Consider the following 14,105-nt stretch of genomic DNA (forward strand, 5'->3'; position numbering starts at 1 on the left):
AAATCCTCATCTTCCTAAAATGGAAAATAAAATCAATTAACTATAGCATAAGAATGCCAAAAATGAAACTGTAAACACAATATTGTATGAGAGAGTGTAGCTGGGTCAAAGTTCAGACTCTGATTCAACTTCTCTCTTAAGTCAAAACAGGGATGGAGACCACCTTGCAGTGTTACAAAAACAATACTGTGTATAATATGTTGAACAGTGCCTTGAACATTATCAGTCACTCCTGGAAGGACTGGCTTGGCGAACTCTCATCTAGACGGCATTTAAAAGTATAGCTGCATGGGCCCCACCCTGACCTAGTGGACAAGAATCTCCACAGGTGTCTCTTTACAACCATGAGTGTGGTTAATGGAATGCACTGAACCTCTAGGCAGATGACTCACTTTGCACCACCAGCCCCAAACCTGTAAGATTCTAAGCCTCTCTCACCACCCCTTCTGCTGGGTCTAGCTACTCTTCCTCTGAACTAGCTTGTCTGATTCTGAACTAGCTCCTTCCCATGTATTTTACACCATCCTAGATTTTCTTCCTAAAACATTATTTGGGTTACTCTGCTCCTATGACATTGACCTTCAGTGTCTCCTGCTTACCAAACAATCTAAAACTCTAAAAAAGTAGTTTTAGTACAGCAGAAAAACACTGTGCCAGAATTCAAAAGAGCAGGATTAGAACTTCCCTGCCACTTATTAGTTGTAAGACCATGAGTATCATTATCCTCCTTAGGATCCTCACCTGCCTAAGTTCAACTACATTCAACAGTCCACATTAACTAAGCATCTACTACACAGTCACTCACAGGATTAGGTGCTTGAACTAGAAGACTGTCTGAGATTTTTATCAAAAACTTACAACCAGACTCTTATACAGATATTTTGGCTCATATCCTCTACCAGCCATTATTCCCCAGCATGGCTCTCCTCTTAAATTCCACTACTCCATTCCAAGTATATCTTTCACTTTTCTTTCTTGCCTTTGCTCCTGCCATATCCCCATGCCAAATTCCTTTCCCCACCCTCAAAAAGATTCTCCTGCCCTATCCATCTAACCTCTCTTAAGACGACCAGTTGAAATTCTTCTCTTCCACCAGGCCTTCCCAACACTACCCTACTCATCTGACCAGTAATTACATGCTGCTGCTGCTAAGTTGCTTCAGTGATGTCCAACTCTTAACGATCCCATGGACTGCAGCCTACCAGGCTCCTCCGTCCAAGGGATTTTCCTGGCAAGAGTACTGGAGTGGGGTGCCACTGCCTTCTCTGAATTACATGCTACCTTATGGCATCTCTTATGCAGTTATTTTACTCCTGTACCATTATTTATGTATTAAAAATCCTCTTTTATGTATTACATATTTTTATGTATTTAACACATAAACTTTTATGTATTAAAATCCTCTATGTCCAATTTTATTAAAAATTCCTTGAGAACAGTCTATAACCTTACCAGTGTCTACATTCCCCATTGTATCCAATATCCAACTTTACTTATATCAAGAATACAGCCATGATTTGTCAAAACACTAATGCATTCCCAGTCATCGAGCTATTCCAAAAGTATCAATGTTACTCACCACTTTACTTTGCATGTCTGTGTGTTCCATTCCACAATATGTTTATCATCTGAACAACTATACAAACAGCCATTGTCTTGATGCCACTGTATGCAATTGACTCTGTTGTCATGTCCACCACTCTGCAGATTTTTTTTAAAAAATTTAAAAGAAAAAAAAAAAAAAAAGCTCATCTGGTATAATGTATAATATGCACCCCAGATTCATTACTGAACACTTAACTAAAATGTTAGGCCTTAACCTAATAAAAAAGCCTACCCATTAACCTAATTAAAATGAGTATCATTTCCAACATTAAAAATGAGATAAATCTGCTATAACTTTATCAAATATTAACTTTCTCTTCCCCTCTGCTGGAAAAACATACATCATAAGTCAAAGTATTAGTCCTAAATGCCTGCTGCTTTTGATAGGAATGCCAGCACTAAGCATGATAAAATACTTCATGTATAGTGGCAATAGTCTGGGACACTTGAGTGAACTAGTAAAGTCAAATCTTAAAGGGTTTAAAGTCAACACTTAAGGTAAAACTCACTTCTAGTTAAAACTATCCTTGAACATCCCTTTGCAAAAAAAGTACCAAACACTCTCTCAATTTTAAAAATCGTTGTTTCTTCAGGGAAAAACTGAATGTTTCCATGTGTCATAGCTCATACCATATGGATGTAAGTTTAAATATACTTAGCATAGCAAAATGCTTGCTTACTCAGAGGCACCGCATAGAAATGGAAACATCAACTGCAGAAAGACAAATTCAAGTCTCCCATCTAACACATTTCAGAACAAGCTCACTCAGCAGAGTAAGGTGTTAAATCTTAGGGTAAAACCTACCCTCTGAGCAATTACTGTTTTTTCACTCTTTCCACCTAAATTCACATTAAATATACATAAAATGAATCACAACTGTATACATATCTAAGCTAAGCATAAAGGTAAACTCACTACTACTTTCATACAGATTGCTCCCACCAAAAAAGAAAAATAATTTTAAAAGTTAAATGCAATACTTCCCTTCCTTCCTAACAGCTATCTACCCAAAGCCCTACTTTATAACCACACACAAAAAACTGAACAAAGGGTATGAATGGATAAATTCCATAGAAAGAACTCAGTAAGAAATTTTTTAAAACTTTCAGTAAGTAATCCAAGAGATAAAAGCAAAGCAACATTTTCAGTCTGTTCATCTACCAATTTTTTAGCACTGTAATATCCATCCTGGTAAGGCTACAGTGAAAACGGCACTATCACATGTTGCTAGAGGGCTAGCATACCTTTTTGGAAAGCAATCTAGCAACTGTCCACTCATTCATTCATTTACTCATTCAACAAACATTGACTGACTCAATACCAATTATTTCTAATAAACTAATTCCTGGTCAAAGATTTATACATAATCCTGCAAGGTATCAAAATGACCTAAAAAGGAGTCCAAACCTCCATCAGTATCACATCTGTACCTGACTGAAACAGTATCACCATGCACCCAATGATAGGTCCCTGCTGATCACAGAAGCTGACCAAATCAAAAGATGCGATCTAGGGTATAGTGGGGTAAAAGCAAACGTGAGGCCCACACTCACCTTGCAGAGGAAGGAGGAAAGAAGGGAGTGTCCCTTTACATATACTTCTGAAAGATTTTTTTTCGGTTGTATATTATTTTTACAGTATTTAATATAAAAACAAGTGATATATTTTTAAATGTAGATTTAAAAATCAAATAAAAATTTTCACCTATTAAATAAGCTTGGGTTTTTGGTTAGTCTTATTGTTGTTTTAACAGAATAATCAATGATGACAAGAACATTGCTGAAACACAGGTGCCCTGCCACTGCTGAGACAAAGACAAATTAGGAAAACTTTCAGAAAAAATTTATACTATGTATAAAAACACCCAGCACACACCTTGGACTCATTAGTTGTAGGTAACTGTGGGAAACCATGTAAGAAAAAAAATTTTATAACAAAAAAATCAGAAACTATCTCAATGGTCAGTAACAGTAATACCAACAAGGGACTATCCAATTTATAGGACTTTAGGCAACTAGGTCTGAACAAATATAAAAATTACTCAAGCTGTAATATAATGGGAAGTATCAGGATACAAAATTGACTAAAACTATCAACAGAGGATCTCTCACTGATAAACTTAGGTACAGGTGGGGGGTTCAGGATGGGGGACACATGAACACCCATGACTGATCCACGTCACTGTATGGAAAAACCACTACTATACTGTAAATAATTAGCCTCCAGTTAAAATAAATTAATTTTAATTTAGATAGAATTCTTTTCCCTAACTTCAGGTATTCCAAATTACCTATGGATAGATGTTACTTAAAAAAGAAAAGTCTTTCATTTATAAATACAGAAAGCACTCCTATATACAGATAGGAATTAAGTGAACATCAAAAACATACTCTAATAGATAACAGTCTGAAACAAATCATGCCAATTAAGTTACTGTCTTGCAGTACCAAGCCCACATGTCTCTGCTCAGATGCTGGGCTGGAGCTCTGCAAACCCCATTTCTGCTTTGCCAGTGGGATCATTAGTGGGCTCCAGACCCAGGGACCTGTTTCCTTCCTGTCTCCCTGTGTGCATCACCCTAACGTTTCTTCAACCCAGCAGGAGCAATCCTTTCAGCAGCAGCTGAACTTAAGATTCAGCTTTTTCAACACTTGGAGAACCAGTCTCATCAGCTCCTTTCAAAGATACCAGCAGCTAGCTTGTGCCCACTCCCCCCTCCCAGAAGTCTGGACCTCAAGTCCATAGGGCCAATCTCCCTCGACAGACATCATCAGCACAGAGAGCAACATCTGCTTCTCAGAGGTCTGAGATTCAGCAAAAATCTCACAGCTTCCCTTGTTCCTGAGCCCTGGAGGTGGTGTGCTCCTTCTTTCAGCTACTGTCTGTGATACTCAGAATTCTTCCTATCCTTTCTTATTTTAAGCCTATGCAACAGTTCTTCACACTCTTCATATCGTGACCTATAATAATGATGAGGTTACCTATCACAGCAATTATCAAATATTACTGTTCAAAATTTTAAATATGGAAGGGGCAGAAAAATGCCCCTATACTACACATCCTATAGCACGTCCTGAACCTCTTTGTTTTTCACAGTTTCCCAACATCTCTCTTTTATATAAAACATACACATACAGATATGTACTTACTATCAATTTACTGTGTAATTCTCCTTTTACTGTACTGTATAATAAAATACTACCAACTGCTGTACCAAGAGCCAACAAGTCGGCCTGGTTACTTGTTCCTATAGCTTCTGATTTCCTTTTTTTCCTCTGTGGACCTTCCTGGGGGGGAAAAAAAAAGACAATTTTTTATTTTATTATTTCAAACACTGAACCATCATTAATGCATAAATGCAAATACCCTCGAGCCCACAAATGAAATGTCCCTGCTTCTAAGAAATGGTTTTTTAAAGTGGAGATGGGATTTGCTCTCAGATGATTTCTTTCTCACTACTTAGAATACAATCACTCCACGGGAAGAACTTCTAATACCTGTCCCTGTCTCCTACCTCTCTGAAAGGAAGGCAAACAGGAGAATTTAGAATGCTCTTGGTAGGGTTCTAAGGGTTCCAAGCAGCCTGTTTTCCACTTCTCAGAAACCAACCATTCCCAACAAGTCCAAGTGAAGTTTCCACTCCAAAGCAAAGATATTACAGATCCATATACAAGCAGCCAGTACTTTCCCCTTTACCCACAAAATCTTTCCTTGCCTTGTGGCTTCATTTTCAGGAAATGGGATTCAGATGTTTTTATATTTATAAACATACAGTTACTTCAATTTGAGTCAAAAAATAGTTGAACTCTCAGAGGAGCGCAAAGCACACACCAGAGAAGTTGCTCCAGTGACTGATTAAGGGTCAATCTGAAAGTTCCATGCTGTGTTCGCGATTAGTGTCAAATGGTCCAAGCCTTCTTAGACTTACTTCCAAAAATGAAACTAACAGCTTCTATCTTTCCATCAAGAAGACAACCAGTGAGTACAACTTCAGAGTACTATTTTAGAGTTTATAATGCTGAATAATAATTATAATTTTGCAACTTTTCTTCCACATATTTATAATTTTTTAAAATTAAAGCTTGTTAGCCTATGTTTTAACAAAGAAATTCTGAGAAATCCATTCTTTTCATGTAAAAGAGCAATACCATAAAAAAGAGAACTTTTCTTCTCAACACTGCAAGATCTTTGCTCTACAGCACATAAAAACCAGTTCACAATACATAAAATCTGCCCAACCCAAAAAACCACCAATGAAAACTGATGTTACCAGTGCACAGACTATCAAGGAGCAGATTTATAAGGCATTTTCTTCTTTTTTCCCTCTTAATTATCCTATAGAGATGTTACATTTGAAGAATTTGATTCATTGGACATACTAAGGCAACAAAAAATTGTAAGATTTAACAACAAAAAAGATATCTTTAAATATGGAAAAAATAATGCATATTTTACAAGTCTTGAGAAATGTATTTACATTAACAAACCCAAAAGAGAAGTTACAACTAAAGTCAAAGTCTAAGTCTGATGGTCTCATCAGTATCATTTCATTTGATTGAACACTGAACTTAATCACAAAGTGTCCCAGGTTCCACCTTCAGTTACATGAATTTCTAAAGCCACCTCTGAATGATCCCAGAAGACAACTGTGGCTTCTGCATAAGGTTATGAACACAAACACCAAATTCAGGCAAGGGAAAGTAGGGGAAAGTGTACCAACCTAATACTACCTCGTCAGAAAACTCTTCTCTGAAAGATTCTAGAAAGTATCACTTCTATTCTTGGTTTTCCCCAAATCAAATTAAAATTACCTACACTGAGGTTTCTAACGTGTGGGACATGAGCTGATCCAAATACGTGTATGTTTTTCTGTAGATACGCATCTGCATTAAAAAGCACAAAGAGGGCTTCCCTGGTGGCTCAGTGGTAAAGAATCTGCCTACCAATGCAGGAGACATGGGTTCAATCCCTGGCCCACGAAGATCTCACATGCCATAGCACAACTGAAGCCTGTAGGCCACAAGTACTGAGCCTGCATTCCGGAGCCCTCAAGCCCCAACTACTGAAGCCCACATGCCCTACAGCCTGTGCTCCACGACAAGAAGCCACCCCAATGAGAAGCCCACGCACCACAACCAGAGAAAGCCTGAGCAGTAGCAAAGGCCCAGCACAGCCAGAGGCACAAAGAAATTTTAGAAATTAAACATTAATATATTCAAAGCCCTCATTTCCCTATCAGCAAAATCTCTATTTTGGGGAGAAGCAAGCAGAGACTAGTGGCAGGAATATTATAGAAAATATGCCCAATTTTGAGGATCATTGGTCTAAACCTAAATAATAATCCAATTAGTTAACCTCAAACAACTAACAACTCACATAGGTTTTCTCCAAGTGGGTGATCTTTTTTAAAACTAACTTCTCATTCAGTAGGATGCATATGTCCAAACAAGTAACACATGCAACCAGATAAGTTTATATAACCAATGTGCATTTTAGTGAAACCTAATATTTTAACGATGGTGTGATCACTCACCTAGAGCCAGACATCCTGGAATGTGAAGTCAAGTGGGCCTTAGAAAGCATCATTACGAACAAAGCTAGTGGAGGTGATGGAATTCCAGTTGAGCTATTTCAAATCCTGAAAGATGGTACTGTGAAAGTGCTGCACTCAATATGCCAGCAAATTTGAAAAACTCAGCAGTTGGCCACAGGACTGGAAAAGGTCACTTTTCATTCCAATCCCAAAGAAAGGCAATGCCAAAGAATGCTCAAACTACCGCTCAATTGCACTCATCTCACATGCTAGTAAAGTAATGCTCAAAATTCTCCAACCCAGGCTTCAGCAATATGTGAACCATGAACTTCCAGAAGTTCAAGTTGGTTTTAGAAAAGGCAGAGGAACCAGAGATCAAATTGCCAACATCCTCTGGATCATCAAAAAAGCAACAGAGTTCCAGAAAAACATCTATTTCTGCTCTATTGACTATGCCAAAGCCTTTGTGTGGATCACAATAAACTGTGGAAAATTCTGAGAGAGATGGGAATACCAGACCACTTGACCTGCTTCTTGAGAAACCTATATGTAGGTCAGGAAGCAAGTTAGAACTGGACATCAAACAACAGACTGGTTCCAAATAGGAAAAGGAGTACGTCAAGGCTGTACACTATCATCCTGTTTATTTAACTTATATGCAGAGTACATCATGAGAAATGCTGGGCTGGAGGAAGCACAAGCTGGAATCAAGATTGCTGAGAGAAATCAATAACCTCAGATATGCAGATGACACCACCCTTATAGCAGAAAGTGAAGAGGAACTAAAAAGCCTCATGACGAAAGTGAAAGAGGAGAGTGAAAAAGTTGGCTTAAAGCTCAACATTCAGAAAACGAAGATCATGGCATCTGGTCCCATCACTTCATGGGAAACAGATGGGGAAACAGTGGAAACAGTGGCTGGCTTTATTTTTGGGGGTTCCAAAAATCACTGCAGATGGTGACTGCAGCCATGGAATTAAAAGATGCTTACTCCTTGGAAGGAAAGTTATGACCAACTTAGATAGCATATTTAAAAGCAGAGACATTACTTTGCCAACGAAGGTCCGTCTAGTCAAGGCTATGGTTTTTCCAGTGGTCATGTATGGATGTGAGAGTTCGACTGTGAAGAAAGCTGAGCGCTGAAGAATTGATCCGTTTGAACTGTGGTGCTGGAGAAGACTCTTGAGAGTCCCTTGGACTGCAAGGAGATCCAACCAGTCCATCCTAAAGGAGACCAGTCCTAGGTGTTCACTGGAAGGACTGATGCTGAGGCTGAAACTCCAATATTTTGGCCACCTCATGCGAAGAGTTGACTCACTGGAAAAGACCCTGATGCTGGGAAGGATTGGGGGCAGGAGGAGAAGGGGACAATAGAGGATGAAATGGCTGGATGGTATCACTGAGTTTGGGTGAACTCCGGGTGTTGGTGATGGACAGGGAGGCCTGGTGTGCTGCGATTCATTGGGTCACAAAGAGTTGGACACGACTGAGCGACTGAACTGAATATTTTAACCCCATTACTAAATATTTCTGAAATCAAGAGTTTAATGGTACTAATGATTATAGATTATGACAGACTTCTGTTGGCATTTTCTATTAGAATCTATTATTTCTGTGATCAAAAATTTCAATGACTCCCCAGAGAAATCAAAAAAACAACTGTTTGGCATTCAAAGGCATCCACAATTTGCCTCCAGTCCACCTTTTCTAGTCTCATTTCCAATTCCATCCTTATATTACACTCCCTGGTCAAGAATGTGTGTTAGTTGCTCAGTTGTGTCCGACTCTTTGCAAACCCATGGATGGATGGTAGGCTCCTCTGTCAGGCTCCTCTGTCCATGGAGTTCTCTGGGCAAGAAACTGGAGTGGGTTACCATTCCCTTCTCCAGGGGATCTTCTCGACCCAGGGATCTAACCCAGATCTGCACTGCAGGCAGTTTCTTTTACCATCTGAGCCACCAGTCACGAATACACTTTCCCATCTGCTTGTCCCTCCTTTGGGGAGAGAATTTTTCCTATCCATCTCAATTTTCAATTTGGTTAAAAAAAAAAAAAATCAATCCATGCTTCAGGGTCGACCTCAAACATGTTCTCTCCACAGAAACTTCCTCTTTCTCTTAAGACTCAAGTCATACTCTGCTTTGCATTACAGACATAGTATATCTGAATTGTCTTTATTCTTTAATGTCTTAGTCATATTACTTCGTTCATGTCATGTGCATGTTAATGACGTGTGTAAATATATAAAGTAATGGAAAAGGTAGGCTAAAAATTTAGTTCATTTATCTGTGATCAGAAAATCTGAGTTTCAGGGAATCTCCTGGTGGTTCATTGGTGAGGACTCTGGCATGTTCACTGCTGGGCTCCAGTTCAATCCCTGGTCAGGGAACTAACATCCAACAAGCCACACAAAAGGGGAAATTAAAAAAAAAAAAAAAAGAGAGAGAGAGAGAGAGAAGAAAATCTGAGCTCCAGAAGGTACCAGGAATGAAGACCAAAAGGATTGGGTCTATTACTCAGACTACAGAGTCTTTGCCAATGTCAAGGGCTGGCTGAGATAAGCAATAAATGCCAACAACAGTCTCAAGAAAGCAGTGTTTGATCTAGAAGGCAATCGGAAGGCTGAGTGAGAATCTCCATGTGTGTGATTCATAAAATCAAGGCACAGTATAGACGTGAAGACAGAAAAAGCACAACCAGGTGATGAGAAATCTGATTTTGATCAATTAAGCACTGACTTTCTAGGCTGAGATCCCTGAGTAAGAAGAGTTTACACACATACACACTCATAAAAACATGTGTGTATACAGCTGAAACAAGTTTCACCAAAAAACTTAAACTTTACTATGCAAAATACACTCTATATTGTCTATGCCATTTCTGTAATGCTATCACAATCCACTAAATCTATTTCACAATCCACTAATGGTTTGAAACCTATTTTTGAGAAATACTGACCTCTAGTCACTGAAAATCATGGCAAAGTTTCAAGTTTCATTCTGCAATTGGTCTCCTACGCCACCATTTCTTGGCCTATTTTAGCTGTCCCTTACTCTGGCAAATGCTGAAGTTTCATGGATAACAATGAATAAAATGTGTGCATTTTACATGTAATTACATACAGTATGTACATCAAAAATAAATCTTAACACAGAGGAATTTTTATTTCTGTCAATAAGATCTAATACGCAAACCTTACTCTTTTTAAGTTTAAACACTGGAGATACCTTCAGACAGAGCATTATATACCGTAACACAAGTAGATCGTGCTGCTTCTCTAAGGGTTAGGACTGGGGTTGCTCAAGTCTTTCCCAGAAACATGCTTAATGCTACTGTGCCTGCCCCATCCAAAGCCTGAAATGCCACGTGCTTCATTCAATAAGCACTAAGCTATGCAGGGTCATTTTAACTGCAGTGACAGCAAAGCAACATAAATGCATTTACTGTGGTAGCCAGTCTGTTTCTTCAGGACTTTCGAAAAACTGAAAAGTTTGGATCTTAAAGGAGCAATGAAATAGCAGGTGGCTCAACCACTTAATGTGTGCCTCTGGCATATCATCTAACATCTCAAACACATAAACCTGAGACTCTAAAAACAGCATTCACCCAGTCCATCAACCTGTCTCCTTGCATGTTCCTCATCATCATTTGCAGTCCTCTTCCTCCAGGCTCCATCACTGAAATAAAATGCTTAGCTACATAATACATACAAAAAATTCCTAAAGACTACTGTGACATAGAGGCAAAGAATTATAATCATTCTGTGACCAAGAACAAGAAGCAGCAGTCTAATTTTTCTAAAAATTTATGAACCACTGCTTTAACGCCTATCATCCAAGAAACCCAGCACCAAATCATTTTTCTTCACTAGTAAGTGTAATGTCACCAAATTTTGTCCTTGGGTGGCAAACTGCCAATTACTAAACCAGAGAATACTCGTATAAAGTGATATAAATCTACAATAAAAGTTTATGAAAACATGTTAGAACTTAAGTGGCAAGGATCATAACCCAGGGACCTGGGAGCAAAGGTAGAAAATGAAGATTTGCAGCAACCACTATCTTTAAAAATCACCTGACTTTAAAATTTTACAAAGTACACATGCAAGTTTAATACAGGAAAATCCCTTCTCTCCCTAATTTTCATGTCAAATTGATGCTCCAAGAGAATACAATCCCAAGATGATGAACACTGGATGTCTCTACATTGCTCCCAGTTTTCAATTCTGTGACTCAAGATCTAAGGTTCAAGTAAGAGCACTGCATCAGGAGTCAAGGCCCTCGACTCTGACGGCCACAACTACTTCAGTGGTTATTAAGGCTCTGGTGAGGTCAAAGGTCAGTTAAACTTTCTTAGTTCTGATGCTCAAGTTTTTAAAAATGTGACTTTAGGGCATTTCATAGAGTCAGCTGGCTAAAGTGAGAGCATACAAGTAAAAGGATACTGAAGCCTATAAGAACTTTCTTAAACGTAGCCCATCTCTTTTTCAAGAAGGCCTCCAAAAGTAAAGTGACTTGCTCAATGTGACAAAACAAGTTTGGTTCATGGGTATGAAACCAAACCCATTTTTCTACTGTATCATTGTGCTATAAATAATCCCAAACTGATTTTAACAGGAAGTTTAAGACTAGGTGAAAGTTTTATTCCTCAGACATACAATTGCAAGGCAAGAGAAAATCAAGTAGGTGACAAATGTCTGCCAGCCTAATAGTAACGATTTGTTGCTCATAATGAAGAGCTGAGCTCTAAACACCTGTATTCTAGTCCTGGTTCTATTTTTGGTGTTTTTCAAGTTGTTTGATTTTCCAAAACCTGGTTGTTCTTCCTGAACAAAGCAAAAAGTTAGTTGTTAATCTACCGTGCAGGACTAACCATGCAAATAAGAGACAGTAACAACAATTAATACTTGCAGCACTTACACACCAGGAACAACTCTAGACGTTTTAGGCATCATTAAGTAATACTAACCTTCACAACCGCTCTTGAGGTGAGCACTATTACTCCTATTTTACAAATGAAGAACTAGAGGCACAAATACAATGACACCAAGCCTGGATTCAAAGCCAGGAGTCCAGTTTGGGTCTTTGCATCTAACCATGGCTCCACATTTCCTATCACCATTAGAACTATTATCATTTTACAAGACTTAAAAAACACACACACAGAAATCTGAAAAGGAGAAATATGCTGAGTGCTGTAATCCTGATGACAACTGTGATTTTTTAAGTCCTAGTTTTGTGCACTGACAAGGTTTCTTTAATAATCAATCGGAGTTACTTCATCTAGAAAGTATAAAAACCTAGCTTAATATCTGAAAAATATCTAAACATACTTATGCAAAGTGTAACAGATTAGTTTTATCCAGACTTTCAACCTAAAAAGTTAGAGGAAAGTTTCCTGGAATAGTCAGAGGGAGTTAAGATCTGTACTAAACAGTTTTGTGTTTTGTTTTTTTTTTTCCTTTTTAGTGCATTTGTGTTTAAACACTGACTTTTAAAGGCTGAAACAGAGTGTTAGCTAAACCCCACACATCTCAATACTGACATTTTTAAATCACACTGCACTGATTCGGGCTGGCTACCTTATAGGCGCAGTACCCACGTGCGTCTGAGTTAGTGCAGACGTAGTCGAGTGACTCAAAAATGAATGGCATCTTAATTGAGATGGGTCCCTAAGAGTGAAAAGCTTTCCCTAACTCAGCAGTAGCCCCGTCTAAGAGAAACTTCACTTGGACTCACGTTCGTTAAGTTAAGCTACAATTTCACTTTACCTCCAAGTCCTAATGCAGACTTCAGACTTGGGGAAAAGGGAATGTATCAATGGCGAGCAGTGCAGATGTTAAAATTTTAAAAGCAAGAAGGTTCAAATGGCTTAGAATGGAACCCAAGCTGGGAAAGTTAGTACTTTCAAGAGTCTCACATCCTAGACCTGGGAGAGAACACGTGGTGAGCCGGCACCCAAGGTGGGGGGTGGGGGGGTGGATGGGGGAGTCCGGAAGCAAGGAAACAAACAGACTTGTTCATTTTAACTGCCCAAAGTAAAGTCGATGAACTCGGTAAGGGTCGGAGAATAGTACTGCCCCAAAGCGGGGCTCTGTCAAAAGCCTGAGTTCTGAAGAGCGCAAGCAAGAGAACCGGCCGGGCAGCAGGAAGCCGCCTCTGGGGGGCCTGGGGCCTCGGCGAATATGGCGGCCCCAGCGACGGAGAGGCCCAGACAGCACGGAGCCCGCCGGTAGGGCTCAAGTCCACTGACCGTCGGATCTGGCCGCGCCCGTTCTCTCTGCCCTCTGGACAGGCCGCGCACGGGGGTGGCGGCATGGGCCCACCCTTCGCCGCCAACGCGCTCGTTGCCTCCTCGCCCCGGGCCTCTGAGGGCCACGCGCGATGCCAGACCGCGCGCCGCCGGGCCGGGGGGCAATAAGGCCGAGCTTGGGAGAGTGCCCGCCCCGCGCCGTTCTGCTCACTTTACCTTGGCCTGCAGCCTCGCTGGCGCCCAGGCCAGGCAGGTGCAGGTACCGCTGAGGTGCGCGGAAGGCACGTACTCCTGGTGTAGCCGGTTGTTGGCTGTCTCCCACACTCGTAGGTGACCGTCGGTAGACGCTAAAGCGAAATAGGCCTGGCTCTGCGGGGAGAAAGCGCAAGGAACCCCCGCGGGGGACAGGGGGTCCGCAACACCACCACCACCCGCCGCCATTGCTGCTCTGGCTCCGCGGCAGCCACGTGTTCGCTCGTGCGCAGGCGCATCGGGGAGGGGCGGGGCCTGGAGGGAGGAAGTAGGGCGGAGGGAGTTCAGGGAACAGAGGGAGTATCTCTTCGAGACGCAAGCGAGCGTTGGACCGCCTACCCGTGGACGGTGGCCCGGTGGGCTCAGTGCTAATTTGTTCCGGAGACGAGTGAGTGGAGAATGACAGGACTCCTGCCTTAAAAAAAAAAAAAAGGTGTTTTTTGTTTTAATTGAAATAACATG

The 14,105-nt window shown here is 40.4% G+C and overlaps 1 protein-coding gene across 1 annotated transcript in view; it reads right to left on the bottom strand.

The window, feature by feature from the left end:
- WDR43 (WD repeat domain 43) overlaps nt 1-13,895 on the bottom strand; it is a 37,762-nt gene extending 23,867 nt beyond the window's left edge. The window contains exons 1-3 of the mRNA XM_040224157.1: nt 13,608-13,895; nt 4,756-4,893; nt 1,580-1,701 (exon numbers count right to left, since the gene is read on the bottom strand). Coding sequence (XP_040080091.1) covers nt 1,580-1,701; nt 4,756-4,893; nt 13,608-13,832 — 485 coding nt within the window. The 5' untranslated portion in view covers nt 13,833-13,895. The remainder of the gene's footprint in view (nt 1-1,579; nt 1,702-4,755; nt 4,894-13,607) is intronic.
- Between the last annotated feature and the right edge of the window lie 210 nt (nt 13,896-14,105).

Source organism: Oryx dammah, unplaced genomic scaffold (genome assembly GCF_014754425.2).
Source record: "Oryx dammah isolate SB20612 unplaced genomic scaffold, SCBI_Odam_1.1 HiC_scaffold_25, whole genome shotgun sequence".
In the NCBI taxonomy this organism is placed as follows: domain Eukaryota; kingdom Metazoa; phylum Chordata; class Mammalia; order Artiodactyla; family Bovidae; genus Oryx; species Oryx dammah.